General features: G+C 36.7%; 1 protein-coding gene across 4 annotated transcripts in view; it reads left to right on the top strand.

Annotated features, from left to right (window-relative positions):
- Positions 1–18004, top strand: part of CDH20 (cadherin 20) — a 274337-nt gene extending 256333 nt beyond the window's left edge. For all 4 annotated transcript variants that reach the window (XM_074279063.1, XM_074279060.1, XM_074279062.1 and 1 more), the window contains 3 exons: positions 817–934; positions 4392–4643; positions 14722–18004. In XM_074279063.1, coding sequence (XP_074135164.1) covers positions 817–934; positions 4392–4643; positions 14722–15227 — 876 coding nt within the window. In that variant the 3' untranslated portion in view covers positions 15228–18004. The remainder of the gene's footprint in view (positions 1–816; positions 935–4391; positions 4644–14721) is intronic.
- Positions 18005–23830: the final 5826 nt, after the last annotated feature.

The following is a 23830-nucleotide window of genomic DNA, read 5'->3' as shown; positions in this document are numbered from 1 at the left end:
GCTCTCCCTTTCTCTGAATCTCTGTCCCTCTGTCCCTCTCCTCTCCTCCCTTTTCTGTCTCTGTCTCTGTCTCTCTCTCTCTGTCTCTCTCTCTCTCTCTCTCTCTCTCTCTCTCTCTCTCTCTCTCTCTCTCTCTCTCTGTCTCTCTCTCTCTCTCTGTCTCTGTCTCTCTCTCTCTCTCTCTCTCTCTCTCTCTCTCACACACACACACACACACACACACACACACACACACACACTTCATAGACACTAAAGTATTTATGACAATACTCTTAGTGGTAGCAAAGAACAGCAAACAAAATAAACCAATTGGGATAGTAAAAAGTTCAGTACAAGAATGTGATTAATGCAGAGAAACATGGAAAGTCTTGCATGAGTTGATACAAAGAATAGTAGAACAACAAACAAACAAAACAAAACAAAATAGCAATATACTGTCTCTCTTAGAGTGTAGAGGGAAAGGAACACAAAGGGAAATTTAAACTCTATAAAAACAAACAATATCAATAAAAGTTTGTTCTTTTTTTTTAATCTGCCCCCTTTACTCTGCCCCAGAACACCTGTTCTGTTGTCTGTGGCTGAGATTCTTCAGATTAAATTTCAACAAGGCCGTTTAATTTGCTTTGTGCCAACAGCAAACACAACCACAATTCCCTCACATTCTTGTTGAACGTTATGCTGGGGGAGAGGGTGTTAGTTATTCATTTTTTGACTTAGTACTTATTGGAAAGCAAGAAAGCTGGATTTTCATGAATTGTAAAAGTTTTTCAATTGGCTCTAGCTGCTTCACCTGGTTTCCTTCTTATCCTCCCATAGCTAATTCAGACGGTGAGTGCAATAGACCAGGATGACCCGCAAGATGGTCAGCACTTCTACTACAGCTTGGCTCCTGAGGCAGCTAACAACCCCAACTTCACTCTAAGGGATAATCAAGGTAATGAGAGTGGCCACAGACTGTTAACTATGGCGATGCTCATTTTGTGAGTTGGGCTGGTGATGCTTTCCATTTCAGTGCTATTTCCAGTAACACCAAATGATACCTGCTGGTTAGAGAAGACTTCAGGTCACATGGATATGCCCATTTTTTCAAAAGCATGTTTCCCAGCTATAAGGGAATGCATATATCCCAGCAGCATCAAGTTTCTCCCTGATGGGCCTGCTGAAGATTTGTACATCTGAAGCTAAGCGAGACTTACTATTAATTCATAAAGGTTTGCTCAAAGATAGGAGAAATGCCCCTTGAGCTGGTATTGGGGAAAGAATCTGGCTGTTCTTTTGACAAGAACCTCTTTAAGTTTCTCCACAGGGCATCAGGGATGAAGCATCTTCCCCTCTGGCTCCAAACATTCCTTTCATTTCTCTGGCTGTGATTCTTCTTTACTGTTCTGTTAATGTGGTGAAAGACTTTAGGGAAAGTGGAAGAAAATTAGCTGAAAGGGAAAATAAGTAAAGGCAAAAAGGAGCATTCATATGACAGGCACCAAAGGAGAAGGGGAAATAGTAAAAATATCTGGGAAAATATTGAAGAAAAGCAGAAAAAGTAGTTAAGGATAAAGATAAAAATCAACACAATTTTCTCTTTTCTCTTTGCCTATTAAGTTAAATGGATAGAGCAGTAGATGTAGTCAGGAAGACAACTCGTCCCAGAAACACTAGTCAGCAATTTTCAACAAAAAGCATACACTTTTGCTGTCTTCCATGCCAATTTTCTCTACAAGTACATTTTATTGTAGAATCCTTAGAAAAAGATCTGAGACTCCCAAATCTACACTGTGTTTGTGAAAAGACAAATCTCTGATCATGTTGCTACTCTGCTCAACAAATTCCAGTGGTTCTCTAGTGTCTCTAGGATCAAATAGAAGCTTATCTCTCTTACCTTTAAATCTCTATATGATCCAGTCCCAACCTAATTGTCCAACTTTAATATACAGTGTTCCCTTTCACTAAATTCTACACTCTAGTCAAACTGCCCTCTCTGCTATGCTCACACACAATCTCTCATCTCCACACAATAATCTCACTCAATAATCTCTATTGTGCTGGTTGTCTTCCTAACCTAGAACATACTTATATATCACATATATCTTTGAGAACAACAGCACTGCATGATACATAAAATATAGAAAAGATGCAATACCTGTTCTCATGGAAATTGTGCTCTAGTAGGAAAGAAAGATATAAATATCAATAACTATGATATAAATATATATATACATATATAAAAACATTTCATGATAAATGCCACATTTAATCACATTGATTTGTCAGGAAATTTTTATAGATTGTGGCCTTTTCCCACTGAGCTAAATAATCTTAGAAATATTATTTCATTTGATTTTCATAATAACCCTTCAAGGTAGGTGCTATTATTATATCTAACAGTTGAAGATACCATGAAAGATTGTATATTGGAGGAAATGATCGAGCAATTTTAGATGAAAATATACCAATATTCTATCAAATCTGTGATGGTATGTATTCCCTCCAATAATGTAGATAACAACCCATTGATTCTGGCCCAGTTTGAGGGATAACCATAAAATTTTTCACATGCAGTTGCCATAGAAGCCCTTGCCACATTACTCAAGCTATTAAGAAAGTAATCACCTGCTCATTAAGTATCTCTTGCTTTCACTAATTGCCCTGCCTAGTCTTGTCATTCATTTTTCAGATGCCATCCTTTATATATATTCTTATGTGAATTCCTCACTTATAATATGATTCATTCTTTTTTTACAATCACTACTGCCTTTTGAGTGATCCTCAACTTTAGGTTTGACTCAAATTCCTAACAAAAGCTAACTTTTTATCTAGAATTTTAACATTAGTGATTTAGCAAACTATTTATCTTTCCATACTATTTTCTTATTTGAATCACAAAACTAGGCTAGAAGGGAGACATATCTTTTGTTTTTATATTATTTAGATATCCCACTATATATCTTCCCCAGCCCTTTTCAGGAGTGGTATCCTTTATAATCAAATGATTTTTAAAAAGAGGAATAACAAGAAATTTTATCAAAACTAACATAGAAAAAAAAATCTGACATTACATGCAGAGTACCACAACTCTTATCCCCATTTTATAGATAAGGAAACTGAAGACATCTAGCTAGGAAAGTCCAAGGTGAGATTTGAGAACTCTTTCTTGACTTCAGGATCACCTTTCTACTACATCAAGAGTTCTTAATCTGGATTCCATAAATTCAGGTTTTAGTATGTTTTCATATATTTCAATAAAATTGGTTCCCCTTATAATTCTATATGATTTATATTAGGTATTTACAAACATTATTTTGAGAAAATGTCCCTAACTGTCATCTGGCTGCCCCAGGGATCCATGAGATAAAAAGACCTGAACTTTAACAAGATCAATTCATGTGGGAGGGGGGAGGAAGGATGAGGAAGAAGGGAAAGAAGAAGAAGAGGAGGAAGGAAGGAAGGAAGGAAGGAAGGAAGGAAGGAAGGAAGGAAGGAAGGAAGGAAGGAAGGAAGGAAGGAAGGAAGGAAGGAAGGAAGGAAGGAAGGAAGGAAGGAAGGAAGGAAGGAAGGAAGGAAGGAAGGAAGGAAGGAAGGAAGGAAGGAAGGAAGGAAGGAAGGAAAAATCTTGAATCTTAAGCTATTAATCAAGTCAAATGTCCCCCAAATTTGATCTCTAAATCTAAGTTTCCAAGTTAATGGCATCCCTACCACTAGTCCACTCATGGGAAAGTGTCAGTATTTTATGACTAGGGAATTTCAAATAAGCTTTGGCTAAAAGAACACCCTTTTCCAAAGGTACCCAGAAGATTTGATGGCTGCCTTTGAGAGGACAAAAAAGAAAATAGTAAAGGACAAGATCTCGAATCCAGCTGGAATGTGACAGAAATAAGCAGTCTGCCATAATCACCAGGGTTGCTCACTGAGGTCTCTTTAGCCTCTTTTTTTTTTTCTTTTCTTTTTTTTTTCTTTTTTTTTTTTAAACTTCAGGCTCAAAGCAGTGGTAAGGCCTTGAAAAGCTGCTGAGTAGGAATAAACAGGGACCAGAGTTGCCCTTGATTGTTCACTTCTGTCTGGCTTTCCCCAAAACACTTTGGTGAGATCTGAAAGCTGACAGTTAGCCCTAGGCGGTTTATGTCACAAAGGATAGGACACTCTCCTGAAAGGGCCTGCCTCCCAGGTCTCAATGTTCTGCCTGGGAGCAAGTAAAAATCAGACAGGGAAACAGAGGCCAAACGCTGATGCATGCAAAACTAGGGAGAGCACACACATGGGAACATCGCAGAGGCTTGTCTTCCTGTCACTCTTCTCTCTTCTTTCTTCCCTCATCAGAAAAGTTAAATTCCCGACCTTTCTTCTCCTCTCTCTACCTCCCCCAACCCAACATTTTTTTTTTCTTTTCCCTACATCAGACAATACTGCCCGGATTCTTACCAGGAGATCTGGCTTTAGACAGCAGGAACAGAATGTCTTTTACCTCCCCATCCTGATTGCAGACAATGGAAGGCCCATGCTGAGCAGCACCGGCACACTGACGGTCCAAGTGTGCAGCTGTGATGATGAAGGGGATGTGATGTCCTGCAGTGCCGAGGCCTACATGCTCCCTGTCAGCCTGAGCAGGGGGGCCCTCATCGCCATCTTGGCCTGCATCTTTGTGCTCCTAGGTAAGTGGTTGCTGTCCTAGCCTGCTCCATCCCAAGTAACAAATGTTAACTTTGGAAATCTTAATTAGTGCTTTATGTAAATCATGGTGCCAGACCTGAACTCAGGAAGATTCACCTACCTTAGGTTTGTTCTCTCTCTGAATTTGTGAAATGATTTGCCAAATGTTTCAAAACTAGTGAATGGCAGGGCAGGGCAAGGACTAGAGATGTCTCCATCTCCCCGCCTTTCACTGGATTTACCACTTGCTGAGTGTGAGTTTTTCCAAAAAGTATTTAGTATAATGGAAAGAGCCTCACCGAGGAAACTTGCCAAATGGGTGACGATGGACAAATAGGTCAAGCTCTCTGAGTATCAGCTTCCGTATCTGTTAAATGGTGATAATGATAGTACCTGCTTCAGTGGCTTGTTGTAAGAACCAAACAAAATAATGTCTGAAAAGGTCTCTGCAAACCTTAATATGTTCTATAAATGTCAGGTAGGATTATTAGTCAGGAATAGTGCTCAGTTTTGTTTTATCCATCAACCTATCAATCAATTGAAAGGTATTTCTTAAGCACCTGCTATGGAAGTACCTGATACTGTTTTAAGAGCTGAAACATTTGGTACTCTCAAGGAGTTTCCATTGTAATGAGGGAGAAAATAAGAATAGGTAAGTAGAGATAGCACAGATAGAAAGTGAATAAATATAAATATATAAAAATAATGTAATACAAGAGGTACTACCAGTTGTATCACTTTTTTGGCCCTTAGAGAATATGTGGGCACTCATATGGTAAAAGCAGCTGCTTTGAATCATGTGTTCATTATAAGGTCAATAGAAAAGCCAAAGAAAATAAAACTAGCAGATCAAATTCCTAACACCTGTGCATGAAAACAAAAAACAAACAAATTAAAAAACCCTGATCTAGATTCAAGAGGCAGGTGGGAACCTCAGAGGCTTATTATCACCCAATCTTTCCCTAACAATAATTGATATCAAGCCATTTCTGGACAATTGAAATGTGCCCAGCTGGATACTCACTGATATCAGTTAGAACTACATCAAGTGTATCCTGGCCCTCTCTCCCCCATATATTTCCAGCTCATTTCTGACATCGTCATGGAAACTGGAACTCAGTGTGAATTAACCATTAAGCTATAGAGGCCAAAGTCATTCTTACAAGTATCCCTATTAATTTTGCTGTACGCCAGCAAGACATAGAATATAAGAGTCTCCAAAGAATGAAGAATGAGTATCCTACAGAAGGCAGGGAAGGGAAGAAGATAACAGGGGGTGTGAGCAGACTACAATGTTTATCTACTGAGGAGTTTTAAAGACCAGATTGCCTCATAGAGCTAGAACTTTAAAGGCTAACTGGTTCAGTCTCCTAATTTTTTTCTCTAAAAGATGAGGAAATTAGGACACAGTGGGATTAAGTGATTTATTTAAAGTTACAGAAAATGTTCATGGCAGAGCTGAGATTTAAACCAAGGCCTTTTGATTCAGAGCCTCTGCTTATACTTTTGTGCTTCACTGTATCTTATAGGAAGCTTCTAAAGAGAGAAGATGGACTAGTCATTCACAAGAGGCAAGAAATAACTTTGGTGGTACCCAGGGTTCTCCACTTGTATTCCCATACTATTCAGAGAAAGGAGGAAGGCTCCTAGCTCATTGAGTGAATCCCCTATGGTGGACTTCTGGAGGACATAGACTAGGGGCATGCAGGATAAACAGGCATGGCTAAGTTGTAGCAGATATCATCAGAGGGCACATCCAATTTAATGAGATCACAATTCCAAATCCATTTGAGTATTTAAGGGCAGTAGGCAAAGTGATGCAGTAAGGCAAGCTTGTCTTTGGCAGTCATTTCAATTTATTTCAAATCTAAAGTATATATTGAGCTTATTCTATATGTTAGGCACTAGCATAAGTAATGAAGGCTACAAAGATGTCTAGGATAATCCCTATTCTGAAGTAGATTCTCCTCTTGTTTCCCCTTTTTGTATTTTGCACTGCTCTTCCTTCATGACAGGAATCTCCTTCCCCAAATACTCTGTTTCCTTGGACCTCCTCCTCCTACTTTATTTCTCCCTCTTTTTTCCCCTATCAAAACCTACCTGTTCTGTATCCTAATCCTGCAGGAAGCAATTAGAAACTGCTAATGATTGATAATCAGTCAATCAATAAGCATTTATTAAACAATTTAATGAGTTATTCCTCCCAGGAATATTTGTAACTTAAGATAAAACAAAGCCCTAATGCTAGGTAGAATTTAAAGCATCACTAAAAGTCCAAAGAAGATATTTAAGGCCTTTCTACTCATGTCAAATTTTACCATTGGCCAGAGTTTCTTTATGGAGACAGACTTGTAAAATTACTCAAGGGTTTATTTCTCTGAATCTGTTTCCTCTTCTTAAAAATGAAGATAACATTTGAGTTATGTGAAACATAAATAACATAAACTTTTCTTCCGTTGGCTTTCTGAAAACCTAAATCTGATCCTGAAAATAAGAAAATATCTGTAATACATAAAAGATTCTCATAACTGGAAATCAAATATTTTCATAACTCATCTTGGAGAGAAGATTGAAGGCAACTATAATAGTTTACAAGATAATTTTTGAAGGGGGAGGAAATCATAAAAATGGTTATTTAGATAATATTAAACATGCAAATAGTCACTTGCTAATGCTGTTAGTAGAAATCCAAGGTGCAGATGGATATGTTAGGTTTCCTATTGTCCCAGTAGAAATGAAGAAGAAAAAAAAAAAAAAAAAAGGTTTCTGCTTCTTGACGAAAACACTGAAAAGTAGCAGATAGAGGTCTACAGAATTTCAAAGTTGAAAGAGATCTCAGTGGCCCATTGAGTCCAACTGAGACACACCTGAAAAATAATCCTCTCTACAAAATGTAAAAAGAAGAGTTCCTACACACAAAACTCTAATGTTCTGATGACATAAATCAACACATAGAAAGAAGGCAGAAAGGGCAGGGGAGGATATCTCCTTGGGGGTAAACATGCTAGTGGGGCTTACCTGAAGACCTCAAGAAAGGTACTTATCAAAGCATCCCACTTCACATTTGGATAGCTCTACTACTGGGGAAATTTTCTCTCTGTCAAGCATAATTCTACTTCTCTACTTCTATTCATTGATCCTAATTATGCTCTCTGAAAAAAAATTTTGATATCACCTTTCTTTTAATAAGTACTTAAAAATAACTTCCATAAGTATACTTCTCTCCAAATTGAATAATCCTACTTTTTTAAAAGGGCAATTAGGTACTTACTAGCTGTGTAACTCTAATCAAGTCACTTAACCTTATTTTCCTCAATTTCCTCATCTTTCAAATGAACTAGAAAAGGACCACTCTAATATCTCAGCCAAGAAAACCCCAAATGGAATCACAAAGAGTCAGACACAAGTGAAAAAATGACTAAACAAATAACAGTTTCAGGTTCCTCATTTTTAAAATGAAGGTGCTAAATTCAGTGTCCTCTAAGGTCCCTTCTAGATTTATTTATATGATCCTATGAATTTAGTTCTTAGTATGAGCTCCAAAGATCTTTAGAAATCAAGTGTCTTTTACATGGGTGAAAACTGTGGCCTACAGAGATTAAATAACTTGACTGGATTCATACATCTGCCAGTGTTAGAAGAATCTTATGAATCTTAGTTCTATATTCTTTCTGCCACACCACGTGATTTTCCAAATAACCTTTAGAGATCTGAAAAATACGAGAGCCAGAAAAATAGCCTCTAGGGTTCAGAGATCTCCTCTAAAAAAAGAAGTTTGACTCAATGACCCCTCAGCTCCCTTTCAGTTCCAACTTTATTTAGTCTCCGATTCCTCTGATTTCCTCTTACTAGAGAGACAAAGAGAATCTTATTGCAATTCCTAAAATATCCATAGGATGGCATGAGGAACACTCAGGTAGGCGAATGTCACAAACAGAAGGAATGAAAAGCTATTTACCCTCAGCTGAGAACCCAAACTGCCAACCTTCACTCCCCCAAAAAGGGCTTCTGGGAACCTTGTTCACATTCTTTTAAGAAACTTCATATTTCACGCATTAGTTATTTCAGCCAAATAGGCTCTCTATAATTGCTTCAACCGACCCACAAAAGAAGCTGCCTATGCAAGGAATGGAGTTCAAGAGCCAGCATTTCAGTGCACAGAAAGCCCCCAGGAGGCTGCAGAAGCAGCAGGTCACAGGTGGCATGGAAGCTGATGGCAATCAGCCCTGCCCCTTCAGATTGATCTTATTTTCCACTCTTCTGAGCTGCACTTCATTACCAGGAAGGTTTCCATCCATTTCACTGCAACATTTCTACAGACCTAGTGAGGAAAGGGTCACATCAGATTTGCTGAGGCAGCTCTCCACTTTAACATGGGAACTTATAGGAAGGCCTTACCATTATGTTCTGCTGATTTTGAACACTATACAGAAAATCTGGTTATTGTGATTTTCAGCGCATCTTTTGGGGCTTGAAAAGCAGTATACCATAGAAGATAATGGATTTGATTTAGAATCAGGAAGATCTGAATTTAAATTCATATAAATACTGGCTATAAGTGACTTAGAAGCAGATACTGCCTTTTGCCTTCCTTTGTATATCCAGTGCTTAGCACAAAAGGCACTTAATAAATGTTTATTGTCTGATTCATTAGCACAGTGGCCTTTTCTAAGTTACTTGATCTCTCAGTGCCATAGATAACTCTAAGACTTCAAGCTGCAGAAATTGATCTCCAATGGAAGAGAAAGTTTCTTCCCTATTCTGATGAAATCACAAGTCTACAACACTCAGTACTCATAATTTGATTCAAATCACCTAAATATTATGAAACTGCTGAAAGTTTAATGACTTTAATGGTGCATGTTTGAAAATAGTAGTTATTGGGTTTGAATACCTAATAGGATTAAGAGAGATTTATCCTAAAGATATGTAGTTTTCTAAGAAAGAGGGAAAGGGGACAAAAAGTGAATGTTGCAGATCTAGAAAGTTTGTTTTTAGGTCTGAGATAAATTGGGCTATGGACATGGTACCTTCAATATTTACTCTCAGAGCCTGGCAAGATTAATACCTATTATTATCCTGCCCAACCTTATTTTCCATTATTTCTTAGCAGCTATCTTTCATTCAACTCAGGCCAGACTTCTCACAGACCCACACCTCAAACATTCCCACTTACATAACAATGTTCTTGTGTTGCTCTCACCAGGAACAGCCTCAGTTCTTCCCCTTAAAAAGATGCAAACTCTACTACATTTCTGTCAATACCTACCTGGAGGGCTACCTCTCTCTTAAAGCCTTTTTTCAAAGACCTGATGAATCACTCCCTTCTCAAAATTCTAGCTACACTTTTTGGTGCTTTGGAGAGGGAGTGAATAGATCTTAAGATTTAAATTTGAATCCTTACTAGTTATATAATTCCTATATATCATATAAACTTTATGAACCTCATTTTCCTTAAATATAAAATGGGGATAATATTAGAATCTACCTCACATGGTTATTTGAGGATCGCATAAAATAATGTATGTAAGCACTTTGTGCACTTTGCAATAGTTAAGCTATTATTATCAAATCATTGAACATTTGACCTGCTATCCTGTAATGTTCACTGGTGGTTTCATGTTTCATTTTCTTCTTTGTACTCAGACCACTAATTTCCTTCCTCAGTCCTCTCTGTCAGTTGTCACACAAGCCCCTTGAGGGCAAGAACTGTACTTTATGATTCTTTTTTCCCCACATTGCAGCAATGCTGATGGCATAGTCAGAATCCAACAAATACATGCTGTCTAAATGATCGATTTTAAAGTACACTGAAAATGTTAGGTATTTTCAGCATTACTTGGCATTTATAAATACTCTATATCCCAAGTTCTTTAAAATCATTTTTGTGCATTTTTAGTCAATCCTTAATCTCTTGCTGTGCATATGACCACACTCTATGTTTTGCCATTGGATAAATGGTAATCTGACTTTCCAGGGTTGTCAAGCTGTAACTCTTCACCAGCTCCAACAAAATACACACACACACACACACACACACACACACACACACACACACACATACACACACACAATCAATAGAAGTCCTCAACACACTTTCCAGAAAATGTCTTCAGTCACAGAGATAAACAGCTCAATGGGATTATCTCTATCTAGCCTTTAAACCCCAGTGAACATGTACTGGAAAGAATGTATTTCTTGGGATAAAAAATTATCCAGACCTTCAAGGACAGATCTTAAAAGTGTGGTACTTAGTTACTAACATAATCATTTTTTTTCATTTCTCATGTTTTCTATTTTTCTTACTCTCAATTGGATACTCCTTCCCTCCTTGACATAATTTACCTTTCTCACTGCATATCTTTCCAAGGATGATGGGTTATTTAAAGAATAGAGATTGTTTCTATTTTCAACCTTTTTAAAAGAGCTATTATGCATTATTCCATAAGATATGTGAGTATAAGAAATGTTTTTGAGTGATTTTCAAGTTTAAATACTTCATAAAACAGGAAATACCAAAAAAAGCCCATGAACATATATGTATGTGTGCATATATATATATGTGTGTGTGTGTGTGTGTGTGTGTATGTATGTATATATATATATATATATATATATACTTTCTACTCCATACTACCTCTCATGTATAAATTTTGTTATATCAAAGCTCTTTGGTTTCATCAATATTCATCAATGTTTTATCTACCAAAACAGAGGGAAAGACAGAAGTGATAGGCAAAGAGATAGATGGAGAAAAGGAGAGAAGGTCAGGGACAAGAACAGGGAGATGAGTCAAGAGGAAAGAGAAAGTACTTGTTTGAGTCCTACCCATAATATTTACTATGTATAATTTACCTTTTCTTAGATTTAATTTCATTATCAATAAAATGATGGTACTAATTCTTCTGCTGCTAATCTGAGAGATTTTAGGTTATAGGCAGAAGACAAAAGGACAGTGCTAAGCTTCACAAATATTTTATAATGTGGTCCTCACAAAAACCCTGGGAAATAGGTGCCCATTATTATCCTTATTTTACAATTGAGGAAACAAAGGCAGATAGAGGTAAAGTGATTTGCTCACAGTCATATAGCTACTAAATATTTGAGGCCAGTTTTAAACTAAAGGTTTTTTTTACTTCAGACATAGCACTCTCTGCACCAATGAGCACATTAATCAATAAAAAGTATTATAAATTATGAAATTATATTTATATTCAAATATGTTAATATATGTAAATATAGTAGAAGCCTGATTCTTAACATTGATATTAAGAGAGATGGATATTGTTAGAATATGTTCTAACAATCAGTGAGCATTTATTAAATACCTGACTCATGCCAGACACTGGGGATAAAAAAATAAAGCAGTCCTCTCCTCAAGGATCTTTCATTTTAATGTGGAAGACAACATGTACATATATTGTTAGGTAGAAGATAAGACACAAGATAACTTAGAGACCTGGGAAAGCCCTTTTATAAAGAGGGATTGGCCCAAAACTTTAAAAGAAAGCCAGAAATTCAAAGAGTCCTAAGTGAAGAGGAAAAGCATTCTAGTTATGGGAAAGTACAAAGCAAATACAAAGATGTGTGGAGATGCATAGGGAGTGTGTGAGAGGAACCGTGAGTAAACAGCATGTTTGACTATGTAGAATATGGGAGGAAGTAATAGGTAAGAAGAATAGCGATATAGGAAAGAGACAATTTGAAAAAAGCTCCAAATACCAAATTTGGTAACTCCAAAGGAGTTTATGGTTAATTCTAGAAGTAATAATGAGCCACTACAATTCAATCATCAGTGTAATAGGCAGGTCTTCACTTCAGAAAAATCACTTAGGTGGTTTGTGGGAGATGAACTGGTATGGACAGAGAGTTGAACAATTAGGAATGTATTGCAAGAGGTGAAAGAGCCTGAAATAAAGTGATGGCTATATGAGTAGAGTGGAGATTTATGAAAATGTAGAGGTAGAAACAACAAGGTTTGGCAACTGAGTGTGTATAAATGGACTAATTGAGTATGAGGCATTGAGAACAGTAAGGTTGTAACTGAGTAACTGGACAGATGGTGATGCCCTTTATAGTCATGGGAAGTTAGGATGGGATGGATATAAGTTCTGACTTAGGTATGTTGAATTTGAGATGTCTTCAGGTATATAAATTTGGGGGTCATCTGTATTGTTATTTTATTTTTTTTAATTCATTTAAAACAAATACAAAAAGAAAAAAAAAGAACATTTCTATGTACAAAGCAGAACATAAAAGAATTCAATATAAAACAATAAAATTCCATTTTGAGAAAACCTTTCTAGAATATCCTATACATTGTTTGCAAAACTACACGTTTTCTGTGCTTCGTTCTAAATTTTCTTTTGTTCTCTTTTTTCTCCCTTACTCCCTTCTATGCATGCACACATACACATATAAACACACACACATATGAATGTGCATGTGTATACACACAAACACACACATACACAAACACACACAAATGCATCCATATGTAAGAGCATACCATAAATATTTCTATTGTTATCTCTTTCTCTGGAGGTAGATAGTATCTTCTTCATAGGTCCAAGTCTTTCTATATTTTTCTAAATTAATCAGATCATCCTTTCTTATATCACAATAGTATTCCAACACAATCATATACCACAGCTAGTTTAGCCATTCCCTAATTGAAGAGTGCCTATCATTTTAGCCAATCTCAAAGTTTTTAATTTGCATTTTAGAGCATTTTTATATGATTATATATAGTTTTAATTTCTTCTTCAAAAAACTGACTGTATCCTTTGACCGTTTATTAATCAGGATTGTTGTTATTCAGTAATTTCAGTCATATCTGACTCTTCATGACCCCATTTGGAGTTTTCTTGGCGAAGATACTGAAGTGATTTACCATTTTCTTCTCCAGCTTATTTTAAAGATGAGGAAATTGAAGCAAACAGAATTAAGTGACTTGCTCAGGGTCACAAAGCTAGCAAGTATCTGAGGTCAGATTTAAACTCAGGAAGATGAGTATTCCTGACTCCAGTCCCGGCACTCTCTCCACTGCACCCCTACTAAGTAGCCACTTAGTAGCTAAGATCATTGACTCCATCAAATGTGAAGAGGTGATGAAGTTAATTAGTTAATGGGTCAGTTTGACTGTGACACAAAATATGTGATGCATAATAATATAAAATAAGTCTAAGCCCAGATTGTGAAGAGTTTTAAACACAAAAGTGAGGAATAGAGAAAGAGTCCTGGGTAGAGTGGCCTGTAGTCAGTCCTGTTTTTTAAGAGGATTAACTCTAGCAACTATGTGGGGGATAGATTACAGAGGGGATAGACTGGAAGCAAGGATACCAATGAGGAAGCTTGCAATAGTCCAGATGAGAAGTGTTGAAGGAATGAACTGGAGAAATAATAACGTAAGTAAAGTGGACAGATGCAAGACACCATCTAGGTAGAATTGACATTTGCAACTGATTATACAGGGAAAGGAAAAGGAGAGGGAAAAATCAAGGATGATTCTGTGTTGTGAAACTTAATGACTGAAGGATGAAAATGCACTCAATTGAAACAGACAAATTTAGAGAAGTTCTAGGGAAAAATGGTAAATTTTGTTTGGGCCCTATTTAGTTTGATTTGCCTATGGGATAACAGGTGAAGACATCTCATGTCAGATATCCATCTACAGCATTTTTGACAAGCTGTTGCTTGAATATTTCTAGGGAAAGGGAACTGATCACAATAATTTAAATGTGGATCAATTTGGACAGGTGCTGAGGGTTATAGCCTCCCTAGTTCTAGACGCTTCTATTTTTGCAGCTTAAGATCATATTAACTTTTTAGCTGCCATGAAATACTATTGATACATAATGTACATGTAATCATCTAAAGCCCCCAGACCTTCTCCATATGGAATACCATTAAGCTAGGTCTTCTCTTATCTGTATTTTAATGCTTGATTTTTTTTTTTTATCCTAAGAGCAAAACTTAAAGAAGATAAAACTACAGAGATAAATGAGATGCTATTTTGAACTATTATCTCAGATCCTTTTGAATCCTGATTCTGTTGACCTCTCTGTTTGCCTTTCACAGTTCTGGTGTTGCTTATCTTATCCATGAGGCGGCATAGGAAACAGCCCTACATCATTGATGATGAGGAGAACATACATGAGAACATTGTCCGCTATGATGATGAAGGAGGCGGGGAAGAAGACACGGAGGCCTTTGACATAGCAGCCATGTGGAATCCACGGGAGGCACAGACAGGGGCAGCAGCAAAGATGAGGCAGGACATGCTGCCTGAGATTGAGAGCCTGTCTCGATATGTGCCTCAGACATGCACCATGGACAGCAACGTCCACAGCTATGTGCTAGCCAAGCTCTATGAAGCTGACATGGATCTGTGGGCCCCTCCCTTTGACTCCCTCCAGACCTACATGTTTGAGGGGGATGGCTCTGTGGCAGGGTCCCTGAGCTCATTACAATCAGTCACTTCAGACTCAGACCAGAGCTATGATTTTCTAACAGACTGGGGACCACGTTTCCGAAAGCTGGCAGAAATGTATGGTGTTACGGAAGGCAATGGGCCACTGTGGTAACAAATTGATGGGGGAGAGGGGCCCACAGTGTTCCCACAATGCAGTGCACGTCCAAATACAGATCCATTCTCATCAGATGCTTCTGTGAATGAACATGGGTATGGTCTTCTAAAATAGCAATACTGTGCTGGAGAGTGAGAATGGGGGAGGGGAGGGGGAAAACAGCTCTCTGAATCAGCTTTACTTGGTTAAATTAAGTAATTGAAAGGTAAAACAAAAGAGATGGGGGGAGGGGACAATCCTTTTTTATGGCTGTATTTAAATCTTTGGCATCCAATTGCTTTGGCATTATAGGGTTTCCTTTCACTGCAGAACTTTGCTGCCTGGATCATAAAGAAGCTTATGGACACAGATATTAATCCTCAGCTCAAAAGGGGAGGGTGGGGGGAGTTCAATAGCCAGCAGAGATATGGCCATACTTCCACATTCATTTTATTTTATTTTCCAGTTAGGGATTTTACTGGCTCACCAAACCACAGAAATCAACCCGCACAAAAGAAAACAAGAAACTGAAGTCTCAGTATTTTTGTGTGAAATGATTCTTACTTGTTCTGGGATTTGTGAAATTCTTAAAACAAACAAACACCCTTTTAAGACAAGGTCAGGCTTCTATCTGCCTTGCATGAGGAAAGGGGGGGGCAGGGAGGGAAAGGGAAGAGATGTTGACTTCGTGCTCAAGTTGAATGGCTGAAGCAAAAGTCATTGGCATTATTAGTAATCCATTTCTGAAATGTTAGCCTATGTTTATTCTCCTCTCAGCTCTTTAACTGTGGTACTGCTAAACTGATCAGAATGAAACCAGAAAAGAAATCTGCCTCTTTTGCACTGTAGATGTCTCTTCCACGTGCCCAATGTGAAGATTAGATGTTATGAAAGAAAGCCAAATAAGAAAGTTATCTGATAATTACATGGGTTAGAGGGCTTTCCTAATCTGTGTGAGGTCAAGCCGAGGGATGTTTACATACTGTAGATAACCTACTTGAACAAATGCAGTATTATAGAAAAATAAATGGATGTAAGAAAATTACATGTATAAGTTTTGTATATTTGTTAATAATTTTGGTAATAAATATGAGTACTGCATCACAGTACCTTAGCACTTCTTTTAATAAAAGTTAAATAGAAGGGAAAGTCTGGTGGAAATTCATTGTTTAGAGTGTAAGTAAGGAAACATCATCTTGAATGACAGTGATTTATTGTATATCCCTTGGGAAAATGAAAGATACCAAGTGTGGTTAAGATAATGATGAAGAAATTTTAAAGTATTCTTCTGCCTGAAAGTCCTTGGGTGGCCTTGACTTAGACTGCTGTTCTGAGATCATTCTATTGATTCTCTTATCTTAATAAGGGAATGCACAAGGTATGGGCCTTATAAATTAAATAATAGGTTTGGCCCCACATTTTCCATTTCATGAATAGATAGGCACAATCAGTCCATCAGTAAGCATTTATTAAGCATCTGCCATGTGACATTCATTGTGCTAGGTGCTAGGGATACAAAGAAAATAAATAAATGATCCTTGCCCTCAAGTAGCTGACTTTCTATTGTCCCATTCAGGTAAATGGTTGAGCAAAATACTTTCCTCCCCTATTAATCCAAAATTTCTTTCACCCAAAGTCCCATGTGAGTGTCCTCTTTTAGCCTCTTCCTGTACAATAATGGATCATTCCAAGTTGTTATGTTTTGGCTCTATGATATATTACTAACAGTTACATGGCAGCTCTTATATAGTAAGGATTTAATATTTGGTGAATGGGAGTGAAACACAGATAATAAGTAGTAGATGAAATTCCTTGGGTTTTGTGGAATCTTGTTATTAAAATTCTGTCCTTTCCCTATAAAGTTTAAAGTTCACCATACATCTGTAGAATCTGAGCTCTGAGATGTTTTTCATGGAGTAAAGATACTGTTGCCAAAATTAATTATTTTCCTCTCATCAGTCCTTCCATATTTATGAAATGGTTGGCCACAGAGAGGGAAATGTTAATGGTCAAACTATGGACATGAGGCAACTTAATTTATCAATACAAGGACCAAACCCAAGATATTTTTATCTCACTAGCACAGTATTGCTAATTAATCTGACAGGTTTTCAATTCACTTCATGCCAACCATTCCCACTAAAAATCAAAACAAGAGGAGAAAAAAATGAATGATGGTTAAGTGTGCTGTCTAATGCCTTGATTGTGTCTACTATATTCACATATGCACATACATAAACACACAATAAGAATCTTTAAAAAGATTTACCAACCTGCTAGCTTTTTATTTATTTATTTAAATCCAATCCCTTGTTGACAGCCCTGGACTCATTCTCAGTAGTGGCCACACAACCTCTGAGTCTACTATGCAAGTGTGGGAAGGCTTAAGAAAATATCATTGGGTATGCTGCATAGCTAGCTGCCTTGGCATCCTATAAGCAGAATTCTCAAGTATCTGGCAGGGTGAAAGAATGAATGCAGATAGCTGAAAGAGATAACCTTTCATTCATGTAACTTAGAGTATATATGTGGGCCTATCAGACAGGGGCCATAGAGATTGAAGAGAGGGCCATCCTAGCTTAAGAAAGCATTGAGCCCAAGCAAAATCTTGGGCAAATCCACAAAAGGCCAGTTCACAAAAGGGACAGATTGATACCCTCCTTGACTTAATGCAGAAAATGAGCTCTGTAAAGTGAATTCCCCTTTTCAACCCTGTTCTCAATGTACAATCAGCTGCAAAATGAAAGAATTAACCCACAGATCAAGCAAGTCATATGTTTTCCCTGTGCCTTTCATAGTTCATATCTCCTGGTTACAAAAGGAATTGATAAAGGTGATATAACAAACTGAGTTTTGTTTTTTTTTTTTAATTCCTTGACAGTTTGGTACAGAATGCAACTCCCTAATCCTAATTACTATTCCTCACTGGCTAATAGAAAAGCTCATTTTTTTAGCATTCAAACCAAGATTCAAGTTTTGAATCTCTCTTTTCATTTTTATCTAAGATTTGTTGGGACCTTAGATAAATTATCAATGTGTTAATGAAGATGACTGTACTATTATGGATGGTAACTGACCTTTGTATAGCTTATTTAAAGTACTTTACATGCATTACCCAAATGATCCTCATATAAGCTTTGTGATAAATGTTAGGACAGATATTATTTCCTCTATTTTACAAATGAAGGAAAAAGCCCAGGGAAGTTAAATAATTTTGCTTGAAGTTACATAAGCTTACTAACTTATGAAATAATTGAAATCCTTAAACAAAAGGCATTACATGAGAATCCCAGGACCTGATATAAAGCCTGACACAGTGCTTAGGACTTGTTGATTGGTCAGAAGATCATAGATTCAGAACTAACCAATGCCTTAGAGATCATTTTATCCAGCCCAATCAATTTTTCAGATATAGAAACCAAGTCTCAGAATGCTTTAAGAACATGCCTAGGATCATAAGAAAGTAAAGAGGAAGAACCAGGGTTCAATAACAGGTCCTTTGAATGAAACCACCATTCTTTCAACATAAGTTTCAGCAGTTTCCTGATGTATATACTACAACACGATCCTTATATTGTTAGGATAGAGTATAATAGAATTAAAAAAAAAAAAAAAAAGCACTGGATGGGGAATCTGGAGCTCTGGGTTAAAATCTTGGTTCTCTTACTGCCCAGTTATATCACTGTGACCAAGTAACTTCAACTTCTCAGATCCTAGATTCCTCATCTGTAAAATGAAGCACTTTGACCAGAAGACATCTGAATACCTTCAGACTCTAAAATTTTATGAACTGTCATATAAAGAAATGAAAAAATACCTGAGGAAATGGGAATATCTATGCTGAGTGTTGATGTAAAGGTTTCTCCTTGAACCATAAAAGTATAAAGGATTGTAAAAAAAAATAATTTGGAGCTCCTAAAATCTTTCTAATGGCTTTTGAACTGAAATACAAAGAACTGGCCTTTGAGTCAACTTCAAGATGCCCAATATGTCTCTACACTTCATGTTTTATGCTTCCTCATATACACCATCTGATGAAGTCAGGATTTCAACACATAACTGTGAGAAGCCAAAAAAATGATAATAAATCAATTAGGAGTTCACTAACAAGGAACAAATAATATTCCATTGTAATTTAGTTTAAAACAAACAATAGAGTGTTTCCCAAGGGCAGGGCCCATTGCCATAGTTGCCAAATTTCTTCTGCATATTAACTAGATAGAAATTCTCTATACATCTGCAATGATCTATCTAGTAATAAGGACCTTATAAATATTTTAGTGTATACCTTATACATCTTGATGCACCTTTGACTAATGTTCTTGAAAAGAGGGTAGCTTATAGGAACTGACAAAAGTCTTTATCAGTTGTTTTAATCCCACAATTTCTCTCTCTGACAATACCCACTGTAAAATACATAATGATAAATCCAATGTGGAAGGTAATTTCTGTCTATTTTCTATATGACTAGATCCACCACTATCCAGAATTTACCAGTCATCTAATTCTATCCTTTAAATTAGGATCTTCTTTAGGCAAAGCTGGGGAGGGAGATTGTTTTATTTTGTTTTGTTTTAGTACAGATTTGTAGTGTCAGAAGTAAAATTTTCTACTCCCTTATTTCATTGAGAGTAATGGAATCATCTTTTAAAATAGAAAAAAGGGAAAGAGAGACAGAGAGACAGAGACAGAGACAAAGACAGAGAGAAAAATTTTAAAAGTAGTGGAGATCAAGTTTGCCAGATTCTTGAATCAATGAAATAGTCCTCTTCCAAAGGGTTTCTATGTAGTAGTAGTAATAGTAGTAGTAGTAACAGCAGCAGCAGCAGCAGATATGTTATTAGGGTTTACAAAGCACTATTCCCATGTTGCCTCTCTTGATCTTAACAACAATCCTCTGTGGTATGTGTTAATATTATTTTCTTGTAACAGTTGAGGAAACTAAGGAAAACAAAGGCTAAATAATTTGACCAAGATATATAACCAGGATTTGAACACAGATCTCCCTCCCTCCAAGTCTAGCCATCAATATTTCTATCTATATATTTAGATGTTGAATATTTGGCTGCTATCCCATGACGTTCATTAGGAATAAGTTGTTTCTCCATTAACATTTCTTTATTTGAGGTTCACCCTTAAGCAAATATATAATCGATCATATTCCCATTGGAAGCAAACATTTTCCCCTGGTTGGGATAAAAAGAATACATAACATTTTTTAAAGATAAATTGTGAATATTGGGTTCTGGTTCTGGTTCTCCATTTAACATTCTAGGGGTTAGTTTTTCATGTGTAAAATAAGATCATAAGATTAGTTCATCTTAAAGGTCTCTTCCAGTTTTAATATACATAAATTCCCTTCATTTTGTTCCCTTTATTTTTAAAGTCTCACCAATATATTTGAGGTTTATTATTTTGTTTTGTTTTGTTTTTGCACTAGTCATCTCTCACTACACATTAATGACCGTTTAATGCTGTCTTTTATAACAAAGGGATTACACAAAACTTTGCCCATCTTTAATTACATATCACAGAGGAAAGTAGGTTTCATCAAGTGTGCACCCTCCAGAAAATTCTAAGAAAATAAGCAATTGAACAAGCAACTGAGATGCTAGAGAGTTATGAAAGAAAAGGCTAATTACCAAAAGAGCTTAGAATTGTAGCTGGCAGGGACCTCAAAGATAAACTCATCCAAACTTTCCATTTTTCAGATGAAGAAATTGAGGACCATAGAGATTATATGACTTGTTCTAGGTCAAACAAGAAGAAAATTGCCATCAGAATCATGGAGAATCCAGGCCTTCTGAAGTTAAACTTGTTAGTCATTCAACTCTACTTTGCCCTCTCTTCTAAACTCCTCCTGTCTTCTAAATCCCTCTTCTACTATATGACCTTCTCTAGCAATCTTTGATGTTGTCTAAAAGTAATAAATGCAACACACACACACACACACACACACACACACACACACACACACACACACACCCTTTGTGGTTACAAAGCCTTAAATCTATATCATAAGACTAAACTATGGGTCTGCCTGGAAACAGAGCCAACAAATGCCTCTATAGGAACAAGGAGACATTCTAAGCAAGATTCATATTAATAGCATTTTCCTTCACTGACCTTGGTCAAGGCCCTGTAATGAGACCCAAATAGATAAACCATATAGATAAAAGATCTTACAAGATAAATCATCTTTATATTTTCATCATTAGCTAGAGCATTTGGAAGGCTAAAATACTGGATCCTAAGAATAGTCTATGGATGGCTCCATTGCCATTCCTTCTCATCTGCTTAGTTTAAAAATAGCATTATGAAGGGTGGTCAGGGAATCATAGGATCACAAATTTAGAGGTGGAAGGTTGACCTTAGGAGTTATTAAGTCCAATTCCCTCATTTTAGATGAAGAAATTGAGCACCAGAGAGATTCAATGCTTTGCCCAGTGTTAGAAAGCTGAAGTGACATTTGAAACAAGTACAATTATAGGCTCAGGATAGTCCCCAGAAAAGGGCGTATATTTGTCATTGTTGGAAATCTATAGCATTCCCCTCTCTAACTGTATCAGATTTGAGGCTTGAGAAATCTTTGACAGTTCAGCAAATGTCTTTTGACTTCTATCAAAAAACAACATATGATCCAGTGTTATCTTGGTGTGCCTGAGGGTGCCACAATGTAATGTCAGTGTTTTAATTCAATTTTTTTAACATTTATTAAGCAATTATTTTGTGGCAGGCGTGATGCTAGATGCAAAGCATTCTGAGGCACACACACACAAAAAAAAAAAAAGGAAAAAAAGCAATTCCTGCTCTCCAAAAACTTACATTTAAATGGATAAGGGGGGTGAGGGGTGAAGGTGAGGGTGGGGTAGACTACAAAATGCAAATAGATAAGTAAATACAAAGTAATACACAGTAATGTAAAAAGGCAGAGAACACTAGTGCTGGAGGGATTAGGAAGGACTTAATAAAGGAAGTGATAACCAGATTTTCTCTTGAAGTAAACTCAATGATCTTAGAGAAAGAGATAAAGGAGCTGGTGAATTCTAGGCAAAAGGCACAATCTATGATAAGGAATAGAGGTAGGAAATAACAGTGCTGAATTTGAGAAAGAACTAACAAGCTAATTTGCTTGAAATGTCCAGTATACGAAAGCAAGTAATGGGAATTCAATCAGGAATGATAATTAGTGGTCAGATTGGGATGGACTTAAGATGCCAAATAAAGCTAGAGAAAATAGAGAGCTACTAGATATGTTTAGTAGGGACATGAAATGACCAAGTTTGTGTTTTAGGAATAGGAATTTGGCAGATATATGGTAAATAGATTGAATGAAGAAGAGCTTGTAAGAAGAAGACCAATTGGGAGAACATTATGATAATCCAGGCAATAGATGATGGGGTCTGAACTAGACAAAAGAGGAAGGGAGAGCTAAGAGTCAGTCAGTCAGTATACATTTATTGTCTATCACTTGCCAAGCAATGTGACAGGCTTATAAAGAAAGGTGAAATAATGAGCTCATAACCTAATCAAGAAGACAACATGTAAACAACTATGTATAAACAAGCTATATACAAGAAGACTAGATTTTGTCTGGTTTTTGGAGAAAACCAGAGAAATTAAGAGGCAGAGATGAGGAGGTAAGGGATTTCAGATAAGTAGAACAGATCAGAGACGAATTATTTTGTTTGAGGAAAATAAGGAGGCCAGTGTCACCAGAATAGAGTAAATTGAGTAGGATAAGTGATGAAACCTGCACCAGGATGATGTCAGTATTGGAGGGGAGAAGAGGGATGCTTGAGAAATATAGCAAAGATAATATCAATAAGCCTTTGACAACAAATTGAACATGGAGGGTGAGAGAGGTTAAGGAGTCAAAGATGATACCTAAGTTGAGAGCCTGAGGGATGGGGTGGATAGTGGTGCCTTTGACACTAATAGAAAAGTTTAGAAGGGGAAAGACATAAAATGGGAAATATATGAGTTCAATTTTGAATATGCTGCATAAAAAAATCAATAAAACTTAGTAACTGATTATATATAAGAGGGGAAGGGGAAATGAAGGGGAAGATAGAGTCAAAGATGCCTCTGAAGTAGAAAGCCTGGGTAAATGGAAATTCCAGATACCAATGCCCTCCTCTCTCAAGTAAAGTGGGACCTTCACTTGGAGTCTGCACATCTGTAGGCTTCAGTGATTTCTAAAATGGTTTGTCTAGAAAAGTACTGTTATTCCTTACCTTTATGTAAACAAGGCATAATGTATAGGTGTTCACACAGAATGATAGTATTAGTGACCATCACTGATGAAATTATATAATCATTTTAAAGTAATGCTGATGAATTTCAATAGTTCATCTTACTTTGGAGCCCACAGCACTCATTTGTGAGATAGGTAACTGTATTCTGCGTGACCACAGAAAATAGGTTTCTAATAGTGTGAATCTAATTTTTGGAAAGCTTTTCTGAATAACTAATTCTTATTTTGGCTATATTTTTAATCTATGAGTTTGGAGGCTTCTAATTAGTTTTGAAAAGGATAAAATAACATTTTCAAAAATAACATATTTTGTGTGGTCTTTGATAGAGACTAACCCACACATTTACTGGAGAATCCTCATAGA

The sequence above is a fragment of the Sminthopsis crassicaudata genome, chromosome 1 (genome assembly GCF_048593235.1).
Source record: "Sminthopsis crassicaudata isolate SCR6 chromosome 1, ASM4859323v1, whole genome shotgun sequence".
Classification (NCBI taxonomy): domain Eukaryota; kingdom Metazoa; phylum Chordata; class Mammalia; order Dasyuromorphia; family Dasyuridae; genus Sminthopsis; species Sminthopsis crassicaudata.
The sequence above is the reverse complement of the archived record's forward strand: the minus strand, read 5'-3'. Positions and strand labels throughout refer to the sequence as shown.